This window comes from Candoia aspera, chromosome 9, assembly GCF_035149785.1.
Source record: "Candoia aspera isolate rCanAsp1 chromosome 9, rCanAsp1.hap2, whole genome shotgun sequence".
Taxonomy (NCBI): domain Eukaryota; kingdom Metazoa; phylum Chordata; class Lepidosauria; order Squamata; family Boidae; genus Candoia; species Candoia aspera.
In genome coordinates this window covers 7,059,696-7,084,880 of record NC_086161.1, presented here as the reverse complement: position 1 = coordinate 7,084,880, position 25,185 = coordinate 7,059,696, and the positions used below count along the sequence as shown (strand labels likewise).

The following is a 25,185-nucleotide window of genomic DNA, read 5'->3' as shown; positions in this document are numbered from 1 at the left end:
CAATGTCTTTTGCTGTAACATTTCTTCATTCAAAAATCCCGGGCAGAGTCAAAGAGGTTAAATCAGCCTTCCAACTTGCCTTGTCAACAAGAAGTACAGATGCTACTGATAACAGTGATTTTCTGTTCCCAGTGCAGAACCCACATATTTGCTGTTTGGGAGAAATGTCCTTAACTAACCATAGTTAGTTGCTGATGATCTTATTGGATAGTTGGAAAAGACAGACCGTCAGAATGTGTAGAAAATGTTCTTTGGATAACACAGCTGAGCATTCAGTACTTAGAAACAATTCAGTCTGATGATACTGCTTGTAGTGTTCTTTTAGAATGAAGGTTATAAGTGGTAATGAAACCAGTTTCAGGAGAGATGCCTATCTATCAGAAAGCAAAAAGTAAACGCCTAAAGGGAGTAGAATTAGAGAGACCAACAGCAGATCTGAATAAGAGTTTAGGGTTCGTTCAGATTGGGCAAGAGCACTACCACCATTCCTATGTAATGCCTGGATGATCCTCTTTCTCTTCTTTTGCATGCAGTAGAATATCCATCTGATCAATATGGCCTATTTTGAAAGATAGCAGCTCTCAGCAGATTCAAGAAGCATCTTTACACCAGCACTTCTTTTAGGAGATTGGTTCACGAGGAGATAAAGCTAGATGGATTTAGGACATCCTAAATGGATGATATTTGCTCTGCCTGTGAGCTGCATCCCTCACTCTTTCTTTCCTATAGAAACTATAAGGGAAGAAAAGGGATTCCTTTCCATCTCCACTGCACTGGAATCTTTGGGGCTGTATGTAATGGTTGCCTACTCCAAAATACTCAGTCTCACAAGCCAGAGCTTCAAGATAACTGATTTATTATAAGAATAGTGTGCAAATACAGAGAAAGCTGAGAATGAGCAAAAGCGTGCCAAATACAAACTAAAAACCCTCGCTTCAAAACCAGCCCCGCCCTTCCACCCTCCTAGCAACCACCCCCTCCCAGGTGTTAGCAACCGTCACCCACATCGGCCTGAGAAAGTAACCTTGAACAGAGTCACTAACCCAAACATACATTCCACAGTTGCAGTAAGAAGATTACAGCCTGGCACAGCTGGAAATTTCCAACCCGCAAACACGGGTTAGAAAAGTGACATGCGAAACGTTACGATGTATACAGAACATTGAAACGATGAACATGACACTGTAATAGTTACATCTGCCTTATCTACAGTAGTAATGTAGGTAGGCAGTTAGATTTACTATTCTTCCCTCCTTCACAGATGATAAGGTGCATGACTTCACTGACTGGTAAAATGTGATAAATACTGCAAGTTGAGAGTAATTGTGCTTATTTTTTTAAGTGGGTACCTGGGCATTTAGCTGTCTCTCATTTCTTTCAGCAAAGTATCATAGACATGAGTCAGGTCCATCTAGCTAAGAAGTATATGCCCTGATTAGCAGCACCTCTCCCAAGTTTTCAGGCAGAGTTTTCTCCCATCACACGTTCTTTGATCCATTGAAATGCTTTGAATTTGGAACATCTATCACAAATCTGAAGTCCAAAGTTTTAGAGCTTATCTGCAGGGCTGAAAGGTCCCAGGGATCATTATCTGCTGAGCCCACCTAAAGAACAATAATAAACTTTGAACAATAGAAGGATATTTTGCTATCCTTTTCACAGAGAAGTAAATGAGATCTGAGAAAAAATAGATCCTACTCTAGGGAAATCTCTGCTTTTGTCACTAGAGCAGCCTGCTACATGGCTGCCATGTTTAATCACCTCCAGGCAAGAGAAATGTAGCAAGAACAAGAATTGTAGGGTGGGGAGGAATTCCCAACAGGGACACTGGGTTGATTGATTGATTGATTGATATCCCCCACCCACCATCACTTTTCTCACTGGGGACAGTTTCCCTTTATATTTTCCTGATCAGGTTCAGAGTTCACACTTCTACCACCTGCTCTTCAGAAATGCCAGTATCTTCATAAAACATTTTGATGTAGCTGGGGCAAGATCACAGCTAAATTTTAAATTAAAAATCTGGTTTATATTTATTAGCACTTATTTATTACAATGTTCCCCTTTCATTGTAGAAATCTCCTATTAATACATATTATGTTGCAGGGAAGACACTTTAAATAATTCATCTGATTAATTATTCAAGCATTTTAATTAGCATATAATAACTGTCATGTTAAATCCTAGGCTCCCTTGCTTAAATTAAAAGGGTAACTAATGGCAGGTTTTGCTTCTGTCATCCCTGTTCCGTCACCACATTGGCCTGATGTCATTGCTCCTTCTTCATTTTTGACACGGATTGATACAAACCTTTTCAAGTTCCACCTCTCTGCATGGTTTAAATGGAACCCAGTGATGGCCAGTTCATAATAATTAATGGATTATCACAGCTGACATTTCTTCAGCACCTTTTCAAGGGAAGATCAGAGAAGGGAGGAAAGGAGAGCTTAAATTATTTTGCCATAAAAGCTGGAAGCTCCACTCTGTCCTTTTTGCGCATGAAAACAGTGCCACACTTTGGATTCCTTTGTATCGTTTGTCAGCTGACATGCTGTCTGTAATTCAGGTTGAATTTTTAAGTTTTTTTTTTTTTTTTTTTAAGAAATCACATGCAATAAGTGGATGTATAGCAAATTAACAATGCAGAGTTTTGAGATTGTGGTTGTGCTTCGTTTGGGAGAGTACAGCAATTTCACTTCCTCGCCCTTTGCTTTGAAGGGTGATTTGATTCTCCTGCTGCCAAAGGATCATGAGCTGCTGTTATTCTAAAATAAATATTCCATTAAATACAGGACACCTGTAATTATAAGGCAATAAAACAGTTCTTCCCCAATTTCTATTTTCCTTCAGATGCAAATTGTGTCAATTAAGGTTGTAACTTTGAATTGGTCCAATCAGGAAACATAGTTGATTAATGGGGGGAGTGAAATCTATGCTGATGAGTTCATTACACACTGATTTAATTTTTAAACTACTCTGGGTTACATGATAGAGAAAAGTAAAAATATTAAATTGAAGGAAGTCATTCCTAACAGTGAAAGGCAACGTTAGATTATTGTTAAATTTCAAGGTACACTGTACCATTTTGTCCTATCCTGACAGCAACCAGGAGTCCACAGGGCAAAAATCAGTTCTGATGGATAAGGTGCAAAGCAAGTAGTATTTGTTTGTAAATCTGTCGGGATCAAACTAACTGTCAGACAAAGATTTATTTATTTATTTATTTATCTATCAAATTTGTCACCACCCATCTCCTCCCACTGGAGGGACTCAGGGCGGTTTACAACAAAATAATAATAATAAAAAACAATAAATATATAATAAAATTCCAATATAAAATGTACTATAAAACAATTTCACAAAACTACTAAATATAAATACCATTTATTTATTTATCAGATTTGTCACTGCCCATCTCCTCCCAAACCAAAAGATCATTTTGGTTTCATTTAACCAAAGCAGCATCACCTCCATATAAGAGAGAGAAAACAACAGATGTAGGGGGCAGGGGAGCTCAACATTTTTAGAAGTGCAACAAATCTTTAGGAAACTCTTAGATCCTTAAAATTAGCCAAAATTAGATGAAGATAGTTTGATGACAGCTTTCTTTTCAAACACTAAGTACAGAATTTATCACAACAGAGTTGATGGCCTTCAAAGATTGGTTACCAAGCTTCATTGATCCGGAAGAACTATGTGTATATATTAGGGAAAAATTGGCTATAATAGGAAAAATTATATATGAAAAATGATGTGGACCTTTGATACAAACTGGATGTTGAAAAAGTTGCCTTTGAGTTGAACTCAACAGGTCTATGTGGTCTTCTTGGCAGCAGTACAAAGGAGGTTTGCCATTGCCTTCTTCTGTTAGGTTTTTTTCAACCTCCTAGCTTAGCCTGCAGCCCTGGGATTCCTGATGATCTCACATCAAAGGATTAACCAAGTCCAATCCTACTTAGCACTTTGTGATCAGCTATGGTTTCCTAGCTGCTAACACCTGACTAGTTCTAAATATAGACTGATCTATACATTTACTCCTTCAGATCCCAGAAGGGATCTGGATACAAAAAACATATTGTTATCCTATTTCTGTCTGGGAGCAGCATTAAAGCATTTACAAACTGAAGGGAAAATAGCATTGATCAAACTGGAACAGGTCAGAGTCAGGTACACCAGTATTTCTGTTCATGAAGCCAAAGGACTGTGCACAGATGATCTAAAAACAAGGTAAGGTCACGGGGTGCAAATCTAGTAGACGTGTGGCAGAAATAAGGAGTTATACAGCACCCAGCCAAGGACTGCATTTTCTGGCAACTTGCAGCTGTATGGCAGAGGCAGAATGTTTCCCTAGGAGCCCAGATGTGAATCTCTTGAACCTATGGAGCACTTCCTTATCCTGCATGTTCTTTGGTTAAGGTGCTAGCTCCATCTGGCTTCAAGTTCTTTCATTTTTCAGTGTTCTGTAGGACCTGGAAGAGGAGGGCAAAAAGGATCCAGTAATTCCTTCTTATCCTCTGATTTACTTTCAGCCATAGAACTGGGTCCATCTTTGCCCATGTTCTCTAACTGTGAGTCTATCAGTTTGTGTTGCCCCTATTCCTATGGTGGCCCCTTCCTATGTCCATCTGAGATGAGCACAACACCTATGATACCTTCAAAACAAATTTATTCTTGCATAAGTATTTATGGCTCATACTTCCTCAGATGCATGAAGTAAAGCATACACAATAATAAATCAATTAGTCTTCAAGATGCTACAAGTCTCTTTGTAGTCTTTCTTCAAAGGCTCTTATTTCTTCCATATGGGCAGTTGAGGATCCACTATGTCACCTTCTATAAAGTAATGCTGGGACATTTATTTCAAATACTACTCTTTCAGTGTCCTACTTTGGCTACCTTGCAACAGAGTCAAGTATTAGCACAAGCCAATATTCATGTCTAAATATTTTGGCCTGTCCCCTGCCCAAGCCCATTATATTGGCTTGAACTTGGTCCTCTGTTGTCCTCTATATTCAGTTAGAATATTAGCTCTTGAGTCAGAAGCCAAGAAAATGAACTCCCAGTAGCCTTTCCAGACATAGGGTAATTCATTACTTACCTTGATTTCCACTTAAAATGTACTTTAACTACACTTGCAGCTACAAACCCTAAATCACCTCCCATGTTCGCAAAAAAGTCCATCATTTTTTATTTTATTGCAAAGTGTTGGCATGACATAATCCTTTCCTGAGAGTCTCAGAGTGCTTTACAGATCAATAAATTACTTACCTCGTGTCAGAGGCAATGAATGCAAGGCCTCTGCAACATTCATCCAGCTCCCTTGGAGAAGCCTGCACCGGTGACTGGCATATGGGTGGGAACATAGGGAAGGAATTGAGGAAAGCAGATCCCAAAATGTTACACTGTGGAGGATCCTTCTTTCTGAGGCTGAGATGCCAAATCTATCAATTTTCTTTGAGTAGTCACAGGCTTAATTTGAATTACCTACCTTTGCTTGAATACAGTAAGAAAAAAAGAGAAAAATACAACATGGAGGTTGCTCTCTGTACTTGAAATTCTAAATCACAGCCAGGGGTAAAATTCCTGCCAAATAACTCTTGTTGGTTAGAACTAATTTTGTTCAGCAAAGATAGTAGAGTTTGAAGATGATTTGGCATCAACTTGTTTTCTACTTCTTGGTTCTTTTGTTAAGTTGCCTTTCAATAGGACTTTTTTTTTTGCTTTAATCAATCAGTGCTGTGTTTTATGTTTCAGTTGGTGCTTTGGCACTGGACTGTTGCTATCTCATATTGTATTTCTTGGTCCCCAGCATAATATATATGTAGATAGTGATAGGGTCTTGTAGGTATATGCTAGTTAACACATGGAGACAAGTGCACAAGTTGTCTCTCAGCCCATGGCTGCTAGGCCAGGTAAAAAATCATGATGTAAGCAAGATGTGGCTCCATGAATTTGAACTTTGCTGAGGTTATAGATCAACTGGGAAGAGGTGTATAAACACCGAGGCTTCATAGATAAGGAAACACAGGGTCTGAAAAGGTTATGGACCTGATCAAATAGAATGCCAAGGACAGATTAATATATGCTGGACATGAGGGAGAGCTGAGAGTATTTTCTTGTCCTTTTTTCATTTATTTCATTTATTTTCTTTCCTGCCTTTATTATTTTTATAAATAACTCAAGGGGGCAAACTTACCTAATACTCCTTCCTCCTCCTGTTTTCCCCACAACAGCAACCCTGTGAGGTGAGTTGGGCTGAGAGAGAGGGACTGGCCCAAGGTCACCCATGTGGTCAGGGAGACTGTATTGGTATACAATTCAAACTTTTGAATGGGTTGATTCAATTACGCAGTAAAAGATATTTAGAACTTATAAGCAGGGGTCTTGCTTGCCATCCATCCACCCATCCATCCTTCTGAGGCATTTTTGACTGGGCATGTTTAGACTATAACATTCAAACATACTTTAAAAGGCTGGTATCCAGAATGTCTCTACCTCTTCTGAAGCTTCTATAAAAAAAGTTATGGATAAAGCCATGAACAAAGATGATATTACATCTTGGATGAAAGTTGATGACACTTGCAAAACTTGACTGAATTGCTTTGGGGACCAGATCAAACTGACAATATTTTTTGTTGGTTATCTTTCTACTGGAAACTAATCTCTATTGTTGTTCAATAAACCCACAGTGAATGGTCCATTATATTGAGTTGAATCACTGGTCTATTTAGTCCAATGTTGTGAGCATTGACAGAACATTGTTCTCCATAGTCTCTGTTAAGAAATTCTCCTGCAAAAATGGAGGAAGCTAAGGTTTCAAATGGTACATTTTGTATGGAAATCCTGTATCTTGCTACTGAATTGTGGCATCTCCCAAAGAATGTTCAGAGACAATAACTTGCCCTTTAATTAGCTGACTTTCTTCCTTTTCTTATCCCTGCAGTACCTCCCAAGGTTATTGAGATTTCTTCAGACATCTCAATCAATGAAGGTGGCAACATAAGTCTCACCTGCATAGCTACAGGCAGGCCAGATCCAACAATCACTTGGAGGCACATTTCACCTAAAGGTAAGATAAACTTTAAATGATCCCCTCCCCACCAAAATCCTGGTGTAGGAATATTGCTGCCTTACATAGTAGGATGTCTTGATGTCAGACATGTCCATTCTTGACAACCATCTTATTTGCTTTATTTATTTTAGCATATTTCCTGATCTGAAGAGTCATTGTGCCTATGGATATAAATTACCTAGTGCAGAGGTAGGCAGAGGTTATGGGTTCTACTTTATTTTTCTTCTGTTTTTTTTCCCTTAAGACCCCAATATATACCAAGCAGAAATATACATAAAATCACAGCTGAGCTAAAAGTTCTGATAACACAATTAAAATTAGCAAATGGAACATCTGTGGATGACTCAGTGTATTTGTTCCCTTCTGCTACACACAATTCACATGTAATGGGATAACAGAGTACCTCAGAACTGAATAACGTGGAGAAACCTCTTCATAACAAATGTTTATATTCCACAAGAGTCACTGTGTAAGAAAGAAAGAGAAAGAAAGAGAGAAAGAGAATGAATTCTGGCCACCAATCATTGATCAAATGATTTTCTATTTGAAAACTGGATTCCAGTAAAAATTTAAAAATAGAATTTGATTGAAACCCAGCTTTCTCCATGACATGCTTATTTCCCACTTACAAGGCATGTAGTTAGCATTTGTTGTTGGGTGTGGGTGTGTGTTAAAAGATGCATTTACCCAACTTACAGCCTAAAGTGGGATAGCCCTGGAAGGAGTCTGATGTTGTTGTAGTTGTTGTTGTGTCCTTGAGCTCAGAAAGAAGGAAAGATAGAAAGCCCAGGCAGGTATAAATTTCATGAATGGTAATGGCAGATTTCAGTCAGATTAACATTAATTTTTGCCTAAATTGCAATTGTTGGGTGAACTGGATGAAATATGAGAATGATTTTGGATGAAGCAGAAGCAGCCCACTGGAATTTCATGAGGCACATCTTCATCTTGTACTTATCTTCTAACTGTGACAACCCATCTAACTTTGCCTGATCCTCTACCTGCTCTGTTGCACCCTAATTGGTGGTACAGGACTTATCTGCCATCCATGGGCTTTAGCTTCAGCTGATAGGTTTCATTTTCAGGTGTTGCCACTTCTGCAAAAATGTTTTATTTCTTTTTTGTTATCCATCCAGTTTCCTTTTTCCAGGGAGCTTTACCTGAGTTGCAACCAGATGTCTCCATTTTGTGTAGGGTTTAGCTGCTATGGAAACACTGGAGCATCAAAAGGAGAGGAACAAGCTAATCAGAAATTACCTGCAGAGTTAGGTAATTTGCTGGAGTAGCTTCTGCCTGATTTCACGTTGAGTCTAGGTGTTCTGAGTTGGCAACGTAGTAGCCCTCAAAAAATTGTTGACCTGGGATCCTTTTTCCATTCTGCCCATCCGATCTCAAAGTGGCATCTGATAGGAGTTTAGTATGCCTTCCTCTGTTATAAAAGGGTTCAAAGGCTTTTACATAACACAAGTTATTTAGAAGATGTATCAAGAGTTGTGTCTTCTGTTCTTACTGTTATTTCAATTCTCCCACATTTAGGCTATCACATCTTCGAGTTCCTCTCTGCAAAACTGGTGGTTCAGTTTTGCTGCCATGCAACTCCAATGGTTGTGTATTGTTTTCTTCAAGGGATGTACTATATATTGTACAATGCACCTCTTGCTATGGTCCTTAAAGCAATGCATAGAAAACTGGATCATCATTGTTAAACATAGATAGCTGGGTCATAACACCTGGCAAGCATTGTGATGATCTGGGGGATTTTTTACAGCTTTTGTGCAGAAGATTTTGCACTGATAAAATTTAAACACTATAAGAACTGTGCAGATATCTCATAATTATCCAGCAAAATGTTGGAGGGTGGAAACATCTGAAAAAGATCTGATTTTTGGAAAAGAAAAGCTTTTGACAAATTGAATGCTATAACTAAAGAATTCACCAAAATTAGAAATACTACTTGTATCTTAGATGGAGAGAATGTGGTGTCAGTCAGTAAGAAATGTGTTTTCTTTTTACTTTTGGCAGTTAATCTCTTCGCAGTAGAAATATTTAGATAATTTACCAATTGAAAAATGGGGTAGTGACATTTGGTCAGTAGTTGTGCTAAAAAAAATCTGATAAAGTTAATACGTGGAAGAAACAGGATGGTGATCTGGAGGGATTATAATTGTTTTATAAGCAATCATTCAAATCAATAATTTCAACTCATGGGAAACATTGAAATCATAATATGACCTGTAATAAAAATTGAAATGTTGATGCTAAACTGGTAAATTGTCATTAAAACTTTAATAAAATGATTAAACAAACAAAATAATTGTTAAACATCAGATTGTTAGAGAGCTTTATAGGGTCTGAAATTGTAGTTGGCCTAATGCACGGCTAGGTACGCAGTTATCCTTTGATCATATATGTCTCTGAAGTTTGTGATGTACAGTAGTTCTTGGGTCAAAATTGTATTGTGGGGAAAATACATATACACATAGCACATACAATGTACAGTTAAGGGGAAATCCATGACAAAAATACCTAACAGAAAAGATGTTCAGTTTAAATATATATGTTCATGTTTTTTAAAAAAATCAGAAAATGGAATTAATGTATGACTGAACACATTGAAACTGTGAAACTGAGACAAACCAGAAATGGCATGATCCATCCATCCCTGACAGAACATATATTTTAATCTGCATGGTTTCTAAATTGTATTTTACCTGGTACATCCAATCTTCCCATAATACCGTTAAACCTGTTATGCGATTGAGCTATTTGTCAAAAGGGTGAAGGTATAGCTTGTGCATCAGAATTGGAGAACCAAATGTTTATAGCATCTGGATTCCACCATGAATTCCTCTGCTTAGTGCCAGCATGATAAATTTCTAGCAAATGAAGTTTCTAATGCATCTCAGAATGTTTCAGGACCCCGGCAACTAGGACTCTAGTGTGTTTTTATAAATGTCTTCATTTAAGGCTGGTTTCCATTCTAAATCCCTCTAGCTGTCCCCTAAAATAGAATCACACTGCTGCTCAAAAGAGCAGTGAAGTTTTTGTTTGCAGAAGGGCATTACATATAAAGACCACGAAGGAGCCTCTTGTTGAACAATTTCAGAGACAGAATAAGTAGCACTGGCTTTGAATGGAGGCTGTGTGCTGCACAAAGGCCTGGCTTTCTCCAAATCCTGTTTTATAGAAAAGAGACCTTCACAGCTGTGAAAATAAGTGAAAAACATGAAAAACAGTGAAAAACTAGAAGATGGTTTAATTTGGCCCTCCCACCCACTCAAAATGTCACCCAGGGTTCTCTGCTGGGTATGGTAAAAAAAAAAAAAGACAATATGCATAAAAATGGGTGGAGCTTCAATTGCACTGTTATGGCCATTATCTTGACTTTTTTTTTTTTAATCATACCCTGTGGATCTCCCTGATCTTATTCCATGTTGTGTATCATCTAGAAGAGAAAAAGACATGGATGTACACCCTGGGATACACAGATAGATACAAAGGAAAGAATGAAATTGCCTCTTTTCTCTTTACTCCCCCATCCACCAAAATTGATATCTCTAATCCTCTGGAATGCATAAATGATTATTTGTTCATTTTTAATAAGCTTTATTAAATAATTACCATGATGGCATTTTGCAACCAGTTTTCTAAGTTAATGACCTATTATGCAAAGCAAATTCTTTTGTCTCTCTATTATTTGCCTTTGATCACTTTTATGTGTAGGAGTTCAACTTCTAGAGTTCTGAGGAGATGTGAGACTGACACAAACTGATACTAAATAATATAGAGAGCCAGTTTGGTGTGGTGGTTAAGGCACCAGGCTAGAAACCGGGAGACTGGGATTTCTGTCCTGCCTTAGGCAAGAAGCCAGTCAGGTGACCTTGGGCCAGTCATTCTCTCTCAGCCCTAGGAAGAAGAAGGCAAGGGCAAACCACTTCCAAAAACTCTTGCCAAGAAAACTGCAGGGACGTGTCCAGGCAGTTGCCAGGAGTCAAGATTGGCTTGAGGGCAATCAATCAATCAATCAATCAATAAGTTTTAAAGTATAGAATAGTTTACATGAAACACAGGTATTTCTTCCTGAAATTATTCTCATTCTCTTCTTTCCAGAATTGTAAAACTGTAGAATGTGGTATTCTTTACTAAAGTTTACAGAAAATCTGGTGGGCCATTAACAGTATGTGAATGTTAATTTCCAGCAGCAGGAACCTTCAGTGCAGTCTGACCAAGGGTCAGTAGATGTCTACCTTTTCCTTTCTCTACCATGCAGAAGACTGAAAATGTCTTTGTGGACTCCCCATATTTCTGCCTATTTCAATTGTCACTTGATGGAAAAGCAGCTTGCCTTCATTAGCTTGGGCCTGCAAAGCTCTAATTGACAGGATGTGTTCATCCTGAGCTAGCAAATATCATGACATCAGATGTGTGGAAGCACAGAGGGTGTCAGGAAGGTCGGCATGGGCACCTGGTGGGACAAATTCAACCCAGAAACTGAGAGCTTGGCAGGTATTACTAGTGTCAGAATCCTGGGAGGGGCTGAGATCACTCAAATGGCAAACAAGAGACACTTTTTTTCTGCAGTGCCAAGTGAGCAGGCATCAGAAGAGTGACACGCTGAAGGTCAAGAAACAGAACAGCTGTGGGAGGCAGCTATAGAATTTCTCTCCACAGAAAACTCTCCACTCTTCCTCTACATGTTCGGCTTTTTCCAGTTTTGTTGAGCAGCGCTTGCTCTGTGGAAATGCGGAATTATTTTATAACAACTGGGTTTTAGCGATAGACTTTTCTGTCTGTTAACAATGATGGCGACCCAAAAGGCTCATCACACTGTAGAGACAGAACTTGTACAGCTGCTGGCCTGAACTCACGAGCCTCAAGCTCTTTTAGCTCACAGTCTAAATTGGCCTGGCACAAGGAGCCAGCAGGATGTCGAAACAATTAAGTCATCTGGGCGCCAGTTAAACATTTTAAGGAGAGTGGTTTCATTTATCAGTTTAGTTGCTTTGCAACTTTGGCCAGAGTCCTTACATAAAGTAATGGAGTGCTCTGTCTAAGAAAGTCTAGATCCAGGTAATCCACAATTGCCACAGTTAAAGCTTTCCCTTTCCATGGAATCTCCTATTGTCAAGTCTGTGGTGGTGCAGACGTATTTGGAACTTGGATAATGTACAATATAATCCCCAGGAACTGCTTATACCAAAAAGCATTATCAGCTGAAATGCGTGTTGTGTCTGAGCAAGCAATAGCCCTAATCTGTCTGCATATTTTCACCAGCACTAATGCTCAAAACATTTACTAGGTGGATATATCAATCTAAGCATATCAAACCATCAAATCAAATCTTTATTATGGTCATAGATCAGCACAGATCTAAATATATTATACTCTGTACTCAGCAATAGCTGTTTTATTTAAGATTCCCTTCCGTCTTAACTTCATCCTGATCCCTAGATCCCTGTATGCTACTTCCAGTTCAATAATAATAATAATTTCATAATGTCAGTAATGTCAGCCTGGCATCTCTAGAAGGGAGGCCTTCTTGGCAGATGGTCCCAAAGTATGATAGTAGCTTCTTTGTTGATTAAATTTATATCCCACCTTTCATTCAGAAGTACAAGGCAGCTTTCATAGCACTCCCTCCTATTTTTCCCCATAGCAACAAACCTGTGAGGTAGGTTGGCTGAGAAAGAGTTACTAGCCCAAAATCACCCAGTCAGCTTCCATGGCTAAGAGTGGACTAGAATCTGGGGCTCCCCAATGCCAGACTCACACTGTAACTATCATACCACATGTTCTTCTCAGTCAGTGCTATAGTTAATAGTTAATTAAAAGATAACGTATGCTGAAAATGCTTTGAAGGAAGACTAGATGATATTTGGAGCAAAGGTGGTTCCACAGTGCACCCCTGAAAAAGTCTTAATGGTCTCCTGATTCATCTCATTTGGTGGGAGGCACTCACAGTAAGTAATCGGAAGAAGAAAGTAAGAAATATATTGAGATCAATTAATGTTCTCTCATATCCATGGTAAATATTTCTCCAGGGGGGAAAAAATCACAGAGCTCTGTGATATTGAACTTTTTCTCTTCCAAGCAGAATGATGCTTTGCAATTCCATTGATTAATTCCCTGTCCATTCCAGTCTCAGCTAAACTCTGTAAATTTCATTTTAGATAAATATGGTGATTGATACATTGTTATCACTCCCATACCATTTCTTTGTTCATGTGCATGTTTTTCTTTTGTTGAAGCTAATTCTTCTGGTTTCTATGAACTCAGTTCAATCTGGGAAGGCACTTATTCTTCTTTGGAGAGGGCTTCTATCTGTGTGGCATCTTCTGCCCATGCCATCTTTTGCCCATTCTCTCACGGTCTGGTGGAGAAAAGAAGCCTCGGCTGAGCAGAAATCAGAGTGCTGGCGTGTCACATTTTCCAAGAAAATGAGACACGCCAGCACTCTGATTTCTGCTCAGCTGAGGCTTCTCTTAAACTTTCTTATTATTCTAATCTTAATCTTTCTTCCAGAAGCCAACAAACTAGTATGGGTGCCAGTTAATTTACCAAAGTTTTTCACCAGATTCAAATCCTGTTGACACCTCAACCACCTCCTTTTTTACTGCTGAAATGATTGCAGCCTTGCCATAATATTAGCTCTGAGCTGTAACTCCATTATTGCTTGATATTACCCATTTATTATTGTCCAGGAACCCTGGAAGATGACCACTAGACTTTGGAGACCAATTGTTTTAGAGTAGACATGATCTTGGTGGGCATTGTTTAATGAGGTAAACTATATTATGGCCAGCATTATTTTGGCAGAAGTTCATACCACTATATTATGTTTAATCTGGAATTCTGCCATGGTTTCTGATGCACATTTCTGATGCAAAAAGGGTGAGCATGAACTTCTGCTGAGGGAAGAAAACAGGAAAGGCTTTTAAGCCTGATTCTACAGTCTGTAAAGCATCAGCTTAGGCTAAAGGCTTATAAATAATGTCAAGGGTTTTATTTGTACTTAGTTTACCATTCCTTTTTATACAATATGTGTTACAAAAATTTTCAGGTACAGAAAAATTAACTGCACTCACTAAGTGCACACAGATTAGTTATAGATTAACCTATTTTCTGGATTCACACAAGGCATTGAGCTAGGCCTATAAAAAATAACCCCACTCCATCTAAACCTTGATCCAGTTGGCCATTGCAAGCTGATCAAAGCAGAACCTAACTCTGAAGATCACCTGGTTGTGCCCTAACATCTCAGTGCAAAAAGTTGAAAGGCCAACTAAGGCCAACTCCATTTGGTAGCTACCTCACACCAGCAGAAGGAGACTGCTGCACATCTGTGAAATATACATAGCAGTCAAGATCAAAGTGGGATCACAAAAGCCACAAAAAAAAAAAGCCATAAAAAAGCCCTAATGGGGATTAAAGGGAATCAAAAGTAATATGTTAAGTAAATGGAATTATTAGGTCTTCCATTGATCTGATTCTATGTGCTGTGGGTGTGCAGCCAGAGGGATGGTGAAGTCTTTCTCAACCCATTTGCAGCATGCTATTTTGGGGAAACAAACATGTTTTTACTGAAAAGGGGGAATGGAGCAAAGTTACAAAATTATGACAATTTAAATATGGTAAGAAAAATATAGCATTGATCTTAACTTTTCAGTAGAAGTGAAGTTATTAACAGCATTATCATATCTAACCAGAATAAGCCATAGTTCCTGAATTGAATGGGACTTAGTCCCAAGGAGAGGAGCTTATAAAGTCAGCCTCAGGAAAACATTTAACCAGTCACTGACAAACGGACTATTAATCCATTAGCATTAGCATCATTTTGCTTGATACAGGCCTGAATTTGTCCTGTCAGTCCAAAACAAGACTTGCGATTAATTGCAAGAAGGCAATTAATAGGTGAATTTTAAAAATAAAAGGAAAAAAAAAGGAAGAGTAGACATAGGGAAGCCTGCTCAACATCAAGGCAGTGAGCAAGAGAGAGAAGTTTAATTTTATTTTTTTCACTGCCACTATCTTGAGAGGGGAAAAAATCCTCTCTGAAGGCATTTGGTCAGATTGTGCAAAGCTTCAATGGAATGATTCTGTTCAGAAGCAGTTCTACAATGTGGCACAATGTCTTTCCTTGCTGACTGGAGCAGTCACATTGGTTCATTTCTTTGTGCATAGAAGCAGCTTGCATCAAAGCCAAGGAACCAGTTGAGATGGGTTTGCTCAGCCTCAATGCTTTCTGGGGTGAAAAACCTCATCTCTGATGCTTTACTCAAACTGCCAAAGTAGTTTGTCTTGCCAAATCCAATTGCTTTTGCTTTGCATAGCCTTTACGTTTATATTTCCAGGTACCTCCACTGCTATCAGTGTAAGCTTGTTTTCTGAAATACGGAGGGGAGATTTTTTTAAAAAAATTGGGTCCATGACTATTGACACCCCCGTCCCGCCCCTTACTACTCCAACACATACCCATAAACCCGAGCCAATGTGCTTGGTCCAATGAATGTCAACTGCATTCATACAAGTCTGCTTCTACAACATTTGGAGGATAATAGGATTTGATTCAAATCTCATTGAAGCAGAGCTGCAAATTGGCACAGTGCTCGCAGTTGCTGGACCAAAGCAGCTATGTCACTTTTTTGTATCAGCCATTTTCTGGACTTTCAGAAGTCTTCTGTGCATAGGCAGTATCCACTTTATTTATTTATTTAATTTATCATATTTTTATCACCGCCTGTCTCCCCCATACGGGGGACCCTGGGCGGTTTGCAGTAAAAACAGTTAAAATTCAATAAAATCATAAATAGTATCAATAAGCAATAAATACCAGCATAAAATACAATAAAATCCAGATGACGGCAGATCTAATTCAACCCATAAGGGGATGAGACCAGTCCCAGCGGGACTAGGGAACCAACCAACCCCAGGAATGGCTGTTCTTCTCCCCACTCCACTTGCCACTTGTCTCAAAGTGAAGTACGTGGTGAGAGCAAATCAGCTCCCTTCAACATTTCTGGAAGTCGAGCATATCCTCTCTGTCTTTCAATTCAGATGCTAAAGTGAATCGTGTCCCGCCAGTACTTAAAATGAAATACCGTGAGTAATAGCATCCTCTTTGCACAGGCCCACACACGCAGTATCAGCTGTAGCTTGTTTTTTAGTGTGACCATTGAAGTCGAGGATCACACTTGACTACATCAGTGTTCTCTTACAGGTTCAGGATTGTGCCTTCTAGAGCTATTGCAAGATAAAGACCAAAAAAAAAAAAAAAAGACTCTGCGCAGTATCTTGAAGTGAACTTCCCTAAAGTTTCTTTTATGCCAGCTTCTCTATATTTTTTAAACTCATCCAAGACTCTCCAGATCCTCACCTTCAGAATCTCTTGAGGACTCTAGTTTCTCAACCCTGTTGAAAGTACCTTTCTGCATTTGGATAACAGGTCCCACATTTTGGAGAAACATAATGCAGTTCTTTGTTAAAATATGAGACAAGACCACTATGCAAGTCTAGTCATGGAGGCATTGAATATGAGTTTGTTTCCGAAGGATGCAGCAAGAGTTTAGTAATTATGACACTCCCAATTTTTTTGGTATGAAGCAGGACAGTGGGCAACATAACCTGAATTGTAGACTATACCATTGAATTATGACCTCCAAGAGTTCTCTCTTATTGTAATGGTGTGTGGGAATGACCTTGGGAGACAGGGGGAACAGTCCAATAAGAGGCAGCTCAGTCCGCAGGTGAGGGAAAAGCACGGGAAGTGTTTCAGAAGGGACTGTCCCTTGTTTTCCAGAGACTAAAAAGTGAGGAGGGGAGAAATACTTTCAGTCTTGCAAGATTCTGTTAATGTAACCTTACAATAAAGTAGGATTAGTTAATCTGGATGTGGTTCTTGTCTGGACTACCTAGCAAGGCTGACACTTGTCTTGCACATTTGTCCTTTGTTGAACTCCAGGTATTTTTCCAATACTGAATTGGGGTCTCTGTACTTTAGGAACAAAAAGATGCAACTTCCATTTCACTTTCCCCTAAAGTATGCAGCTTTAAATGCAGTTTTGCCCATTGACAACAAGCTTTGCAAGTGTTCATTTATAACTTCCTTTTGTACAATAGTTTCAAAGATAGCTATATTTTTATGCACATTTTCCACTAGTGCAAATATTGCTTGCATTTTTTTAAATTGTTGAGAGTCTGCCCTGCAAAATACAGAGAAGTGTGCATTTAAAAGCATACCCAACTTACAAAATGTACTAAGAATGTCTAAAACTGCATCTCAAATAGATTTGTTTCTTTTTGATAAGCATAATTACTGAAGAAACTGTGCTGCTGGAGGATAAGTAAGGAAGATATAGGGACCATTATGATGGGGATATAACCTGGCTAGAAGGCCAGATTGGAGAAGTGTGGTGGCCTGATGCTGATCTGAGTATGGACCATTCACTGAGCACGTGATACAAGAATAGCATAACAGGTGGAATAACTTGAGGTTTTCTAAATTCCGTGCCTGGCATTTCAATCCAACAGAAATATTTGAGTATTTAAATATCTACAATGCCTAGATAATTCAGATCAGAACACCTTTGATGTAAGACGTTCCTCTTTCATTTTCACAATATGCTTCAAGGCACAACAAAAAATTGCTGCTGTATATGAATACTGCATATTCCCCAGTCTGCCAAGAAAATGTTGCAAAAGTGGCGTCCCTCCAAAGGGTCAGACATGACTTGGTGCTTGCACAGGGGACCTTTCACCTTTCACACTGGCATATTTTTAAAGATATTTATTCACCTAAGAGAAACAATTGAATAAACACCTGTGCCAGGTTCTGGCAAAAATCCTGTCTACCTAGTTACTCTTCGTTGGGATTCTTTGCTTGGTAGATAGTGCTTGAGATGTTAATTTCATCTCTAAGGACAGGTTTTATTGAAATTGGCAATGTTATCATTCCTGGCATGAAAGATGACTTGGATGCATTTTATGTGCACGTGCGTATATTTTGAGAGGAAAAGGGGAGGACTGGGAGTATCTGGCCTTCCAGATTGTGTTGTTCTTTCTTTCTTTTTACCCATAAAGATGCCCATAGGACAATAATCTAATTTCTTCAGTAAATACAGAAACCATTGCAATTCTGCTTGGCTCACCCTGTTCTGGGCAGCGACGGAAATGCCAGGAACAGTGTGTCTTGAGTTTCAGGAGATCTCCATACAAATTAAAACCTTTTATTGGGCTGTAATAGCTGTGCAAACTAATTATATTTTGGCCAAACTTTGCCCGCAACTCCCCCGAGGTATTATTATAAAATTCCAAGCTGTGGAAGTGCGTCCCCATTCTGTCAACATGCGGATGCTTCAGTTGCAGAAAATTGTGCTACAGCTCATTTTAACTTCTCTGACATTTCCCCCCTTTTCCTTTTTGCATAAGCTGTTGTAGTGGAGTTTCAGTCTGGAATGGGAAAGCAGTGGGACACAACTGTTTGAGGTGGCTCAGATTTGCTTTGCAGAGGTGCCAAAGGCATAGCTGTCTTAAAAGGAATCAGAGTTTGTTTTAGGTGCGGTTGGTGGCTCAGAAACGGTGTGTCTTGTGGATATTAATTCTAACCAGTTGCCAGGGCCTTGGATCTTTGAGAGGTACATGCACCATTCTTTAATTTGGATTAGTTACGGTATCCGGATGAACCCTAGATGGGAGCAAGGAAATGCCAGAAAGTAATTGTTCCCTGCCATCTAGTGGACTTTCAGATTTTTGCAGCCTAAATATGGTCATGTAATACACCATACAGTTGAATAAAAAATTAAGATGCACTGTCACCCAGCATCTGTCTTCTAATTTTATCTAAATGAATAAACTGGAAAGATTCCTAATCTTTGATTAGACAATTGGATCGTTTTGCCTAGCACCAGACAAACCCACATTTGACCTTTAATTTGAGAATGTTGATAAAGCCTAAGGAGAAGTGAACCTGATGAACTTCATACTATCTCCACTGGTCTAATTTGGCAGGTGAAGCCCTTTGCAAGGCACAGTGAGGTTCTACCAACCTGTTAAAAATGAGATGCCCATTATCCAAATGTATAATAGCATGGTTTTACACATACAATTTAATCTAGCCTTTCAAGAATAGTGGGACAAGCCTGTTGTTTAGATTAATGTTCGTAGAGCAGCAATGCTGGGTTGTTAAAGAAAAGCATCAGCAAACATGATTGTCCCTTATCAGAGGTCCTTTAGCTTTGCTTTTGTCCTTGCCATCTGACTTCTTGTCTCATGGGCTTCTGCAACTATCCTCTCCAAAATTGGCATCCTTTTTAATTGTCACTAATTACACTGCAGGTCGGTAAATCATCACAAGTGAGAGAGTGACAGAAGAGATGAGGAAGATCCCTGCCATGCTGTGGAGGGATGGCACCAACCTTTAAACAGTTTGTCATTTCTTCATGTTGGAGACAGCTCTGAACTCCCTGACTGATACCCATGCTTGGGTGTAGGGGCATGAGAATTGCAGCTTCATGGCAGTAGACATCCAGGGAAGAGGAGCTTAAAAATATTAAAGACTATCCAACCATTAGTCCATATTACATTACATACTACAGAAGAATGAGTTTTTAGGACATTCCCCAGAGTTCTCCTGCAATCTCTCTAGTTTATTCTATTTTGTTTGCTCTTGACTACCTCATTTTGAAATAATAAGGCTCGTGTGAATTCTGTCCTACTGTCAAGTTTTGTTTTAAGCCATTTTTTTACTCTCAGCCTTTTTGCCAAAGGATGGCAGATGGGGAATAGCTCTGACAAAAGCAAAACCAGAGATCAAAAGAAGAAGAGCATACCAAAACTAAGGACATTCTCCAGATTTGTGAGGTTATTATTTTCTTAAGGAATAAAATTTCTACTACTTTTGGCAATGTCGAAGATTTGAGAGAGAAAACTCAATATGCTTTTACCTCTGGGATATTTGGGAAATCATAGAATTATGAAGTTGGAAGGGGACTTTTAGACTATCAAGCCCAGCCCAAAATTAAATGTACCCCAAGTGCAAAAGAATTAATCCTCTTGTTCTTCTTTTTCTCCCCTTGGTTCTCAGCCTCCAACTCCCCACATTATCTTATTAGTGTTACTGCCATTTTTTCCCATCCTTTTTTTAAAAATTAAAATATATTGATATTATTTTACAAAGACCAGTAATAACATGTCAGACTGAGACATGCAACCAATCAGATTATGCTTTCTTTTCTGCTGCTCCACTCATTCTTCCATGAATCCCAATCACATCAGGCTTTGTTCACCATAATTACTGTATGTATTTACTTTGCTACTGAGAACTTGCAAAGTCAGTCCTGAAAAGAGGGATCTTCTTTTAGATGAGCCATCTTTGGAAACTTCCTCTGGTTTCCACAGTATCTGCTTACTTATCAGGATCCTTAATAAGATTTGGGAGCATCAAGGCTGGTTTTATAAAATGTTAGGCTAGGGATTAGACTAGGGTTCCAAATATTAATGGTCATAGAATCTTCAGAAGAAGGAAATAGGTTGTGTGAATGCAACTAAGGCAGTCTCTTTTAGCATCCTCACCACAATAAAAACAACAGCACGGTGGGAATTCTTGCTGTTTAATAACTGGTTGCAATCCATGCAGCAACATCAGAAAATAAAATTTGAAAGGAATGTCCACTCAGGCAGCCTGACCCAATCACCATATTTTAATCAATATTAAGTAACACTTGCAACTCCTGTAGCAAAACTTTAAAGTTCAGCATAAGGGACTTGATCTGTAATTTCATTCAGCACCTCCACTGTTTTAATTCAGGCCCTAAGATCAAACAGAGTAGCTCTGTTAAATTGCACCAGTTCCTTGAAAATTTAGCCACTTCCACCTGAAGCTGTGCTAAAAATCTTCCAGCTGGCTTTAATTAGGGTTAGAAATTAGTCATAATCTTCTTGCCTTCTACTGTGAACTACCAACTCCTTTTCTTGAACCTGGGCTCATGACACCACCTATCTTTTTGAGAAAAAGTGAGGATAGTCCTCAATTATCCTGGGCCATTTTAGAACAAACTGGCCATTTGCAAACAATCAGGTATAAAATATTATCACTTGAATTAATTGCCACACCAATATCTCCAATTATGGCATCATCAATGCTGTTTTTTGTTGGGGTTGCGTTTTCCAATGTCTGTATTCAGGGATCAGATCAAATCAGTTTATTACAGCCATAAGGCCAAATACAATAAAATATCTAATAGTAGAACTGTTACATACTTCTAGATGCAGATCCTTCTTTGTTTGCTGTCTTATGATAAGGAACAGGGAATCATTGCCAGATGCAGAGGATGCAAGACACGTTGAAGCAAATCATTGTCCTCAGAAACTCTGATCTCCAGAGAACGCATTTTTGAAGGCCCATCTAATCCAGCATTTTGTTTCTTTTCATAATGGCCAACCAGAAGTCCTGGGAAAGCCTGGGCAGGGCATGAAGAACATTCCCTCCCTTGCATTTGCCCATACCACTTTTGAAGCCATATGATGAACAACCACTAACAGAGATGTTCTCCAAGAACATTCTTTAAATGAGAACAGTAATAAAATTTCCATTTCCGTTGAATGTGCATTCAGTTCACCATGAACTGTTCTAGCTGCCATGAATATTAAGTTCATCAGTAACACTTGCAGTGCTATAGAATTAATCTGGGAGGAATCCCAGCAATGTTTGGAATATGAGTAGAAGGATAGAATAGGATGATGGGGTGAATAGCAGGGGCTAGCACTCAGAGCCATAGAGAGAAGCTGAATGACTCAGGGTTAATAAACCCACAGACATATTTGATGAAAGTGAAAACATGAGAGAAAGGAAGAGGATGAAAAGAGATGAAAAGAGGTAGCCAACAATAAATACAATGGACCAAAATACATTGCAGAGAGAATAGGATATGAGACTGCCCATCTCTTTTTGTAGGGCCAAAAATTATCGGAAATTATATTGCATCAGTTCTTCTTCCACTTATTGGAATTGCCAGACAAGAGGCTCAGAAGAAGAGCCTTGATCAGGCTCACAGCTTTTGTGATGCAAAGTGTTTCTTCAAAGCAAAGTTTAAAAATCCTTGCACAGCTCTTAGTTTCACTCAGGCTTGCTGAATCATTTCTTCACGGTGAACGTTCCTCCCCCAGCAGTTGCCGCTTCTTCCCGCTCAGTCGCAGTCTGCAAATATTTGCTATTTGCAGGATATCTGAAGAGATATGGGTCAGGGGAGAACCCAGCAAGATGCAACAGCATCAAGTGATCCATTTTGTGGTAGCATTTCTAAGACAGTGGCAAGCGGTTGTGCCATACTCATGTGTTTCTACCAACCAGGGAGCAAAAACGTTACCGTATGACAAATCTGTTTGATAGCAGTTTCAGTAGCCTGATAAAGAGCTCGTGAGGACTCGATTTCATGTAGGTTTCATTGTGTGTATAAAAGATTTGTCAAACGTTTTAGAGGAAATTAATTTAGAGCAAATTGCAATCTGCTTGTGTGGTTTCCTATAGCCAACAGGGAAAGATCTGTTGGAAGGCAAAGCTGCTTCTCCTTCTTTTATTAAGAACTGTGGAAGCCAATAAGGCTGATTGGAGAGGAAATTCATATCTTCTTTTTCTCTGGTAAGGTGACATATTGATTTTTTTTAAAAAAAATGTGAACATTCGCTGAACTTGTCACTTTCCTAAAGATTCATTTTAACCAGATGCTATGTTGTGCTATGGGATTTGAATATCAGACAGAGGAGAAAAGGGGAAGACCTTGAGCTAGTCAACAAGGTGTGCATGATCAGATTTCATAAGCTAAGTAAGAGCTGGCCCTGGTCAAGCCTGTAGCCATAGAGATCCAAACTTCCTAACCAAGTAAGCTTTTAAGTTTCATAATGTATTAATTTTACAGGTTGTTGCCTGTTCTAATTTTCACCAGCAGAAAATCTGATTTGGCAGGGTTTCAACTGTCCATCTCATAAACACAAGCAGATGTCTGTAAAACCCCTGTGACAAACACCAGTAGTCTTAAGAGAAACTCTTACAAATCCCCATAGAGATTTTTCTGCATTAGGCCCATCTGGAGGATTTTATGAGAAGATTAAGATAAACTCCTTGATGTGTTGCTTTTCTTCAAAATGGAAAATCGAGGAATCCCAAATGAATCTCCATCCATTGTATGGTCAGGGACTTTACACCTGTGTCCAACAGATTCCTTACATCTCTAGGAACATATAGTTGTTGTTCTGCACTCTGCACTTCAGGCCTAAAGATACAAGGCAGGTCTTCTCATGGCTAAACATTTACTCTAGAATATCGTTTCAGTCATATGGCCTAGTACTTTTTGAAACTCTTCCTGGCTGACAGCTGAAGGCCTGCAGACCCAGTGACTCTAACTTTGTAAGTCCTTGCCTCTAAATATCCAGTGCTGGAACCAATATCTGGCTTTGTTTATATATTGTGCTAGACAGTTTGCTATTGGGACAATTTACTCATTCTTATTATAGGTGGCATGTGCATACAATTTACTCATTTTTATTATGGGTGGCATAATGTGCAAGTGGCATACAAGCACAAAAGCTGCATCTCTTATCCAAATCAAAGTGTTTGCCTAATAGGCAATCATCTCTCTCTCTCTCTCTCTCTCTCTCTTCCTTTAAATAAGGAAGTCCTAAACGCAAGTCCCCTTGCATTTTTCAATAGAAAGGACTGTGTCATTCCTCCCCAATATATTTTGTGACTGTGCAATTCCAGGAGATAAATTAATGAAGCTGGGAAATGCAGGGTCTGTTACTGCCATATTGATACGTGGAATAATGTTACTGCCTGTAATCGTGGCAAATTTGAAGAATTCTTTAACCGCTGCTTAATAGCAAAGCGCCGTACGTTAAGTCCTGGCTTTCCTCAAAATCTCCCAGAAGTTTTATCAGAGGAGAAGCACTCTCCACATACTTTGCATATGGCTTTGAGATAAATTCCATTGCTAATCTATGTTTCAGGGAGGCTGTAATGAAGAATCACAGCAACAGATGTCTGCCTAAGAGTTTAATGAAAACATCCAAGAAAGAGAGGTGGGAAATATGTCCCAGTCCCTCAGACTTATCTCAAATTGAAAAAAAAAGTGGAATTCTTTCTGAGCCAGTCCACCATCAAATAGTTCCCTCGCTTCCATGGTGGGATGGTAACATAACATGAAAAATGCTATGAAGTCTTTTAGGAAATCCCTTCTTCCCAAGGGCTAAGATTGCACTTAAGAAAATTATAAGTCCTGGATCTCTCCTCCTTTCTGCTTCCTATATTCGGGGTGATTCTCCTGCTGCTATTACTGTCCCAATTAATAAACTAAGATGATAGAAGAGTCTGAGGAATTGGGGCTGGGGGATGCCCATCTGTTCTTATAGCTACAATAAGTACAGATATATCTTACTGTTATAGTAAAGCTGAGAACACAGAAAGCTTGGCTGGAATTTCTACAGCTTATATTTCTTTTAAGGCTTCTTATTCCATTGCGGCAGTGCTCATGTTTAGCTCTTTCTGGTGCTTAACCTAAACATTCTAAAATTTAAAACCAATCCCACAGTTCTAATTTGGGTTTTGAATCTTCCTTTAAAGACAAAACAAAAACCAGGATGCACTGGCATGCTTTTCAAAAGCAAATGCATTAACCTCAGTACTGTGATCCTTCATTATAGCCTGCCTTCCTGTTATTTTTTCCCTTGTCCACCAGAATTTTATTTTTATTTATTTATTTTTAAAAGGTTTTAAAAAAACATATGGGCTAGGGTTAGGCAATTTGTCCCTGTTTCTTTTTGGTTCTTATCCATTGTGCATGTGGTTATGGATGCGAAGAGAACCAGAGACCTAGAGAACTCTTGTATTTCTAAGGCTAGGATTTCATTTTCATTTTGGATGACAGCCATCAAGTCTCTCATTTATTTTCATCCAACACAGGGACTTAATAGCAAAGACATCCACCCTAACAACCCCCAGCCTCCCTGCTGATCTGATTTAGCCATTTGCATGACCTGCTAATGACTCCACTTCTTGACCCAGTTGAGTTTATCTGCCGATAGCTGTATTACTCACATGGGAATACAGTTTAAGGGAAAAGCAGCCA

At 39.0% G+C, this 25,185-nt stretch overlaps 1 protein-coding gene across 3 annotated transcripts in view; it reads left to right on the top strand.

Moving 5' to 3' along the window:
* The window catches only part of NTM (neurotrimin), a 643,325-nt gene that overhangs the window by 543,943 nt on the left and 74,197 nt on the right, over positions 1-25,185 (top strand). For all 3 annotated transcript variants that reach the window (XM_063311185.1, XM_063311186.1, XM_063311187.1), the window contains one exon: positions 6,944-7,069. In XM_063311185.1, the coding sequence (XP_063167255.1) occupies positions 6,944-7,069 (126 nt within the window). The remainder of the gene's footprint in view (positions 1-6,943; positions 7,070-25,185) is intronic.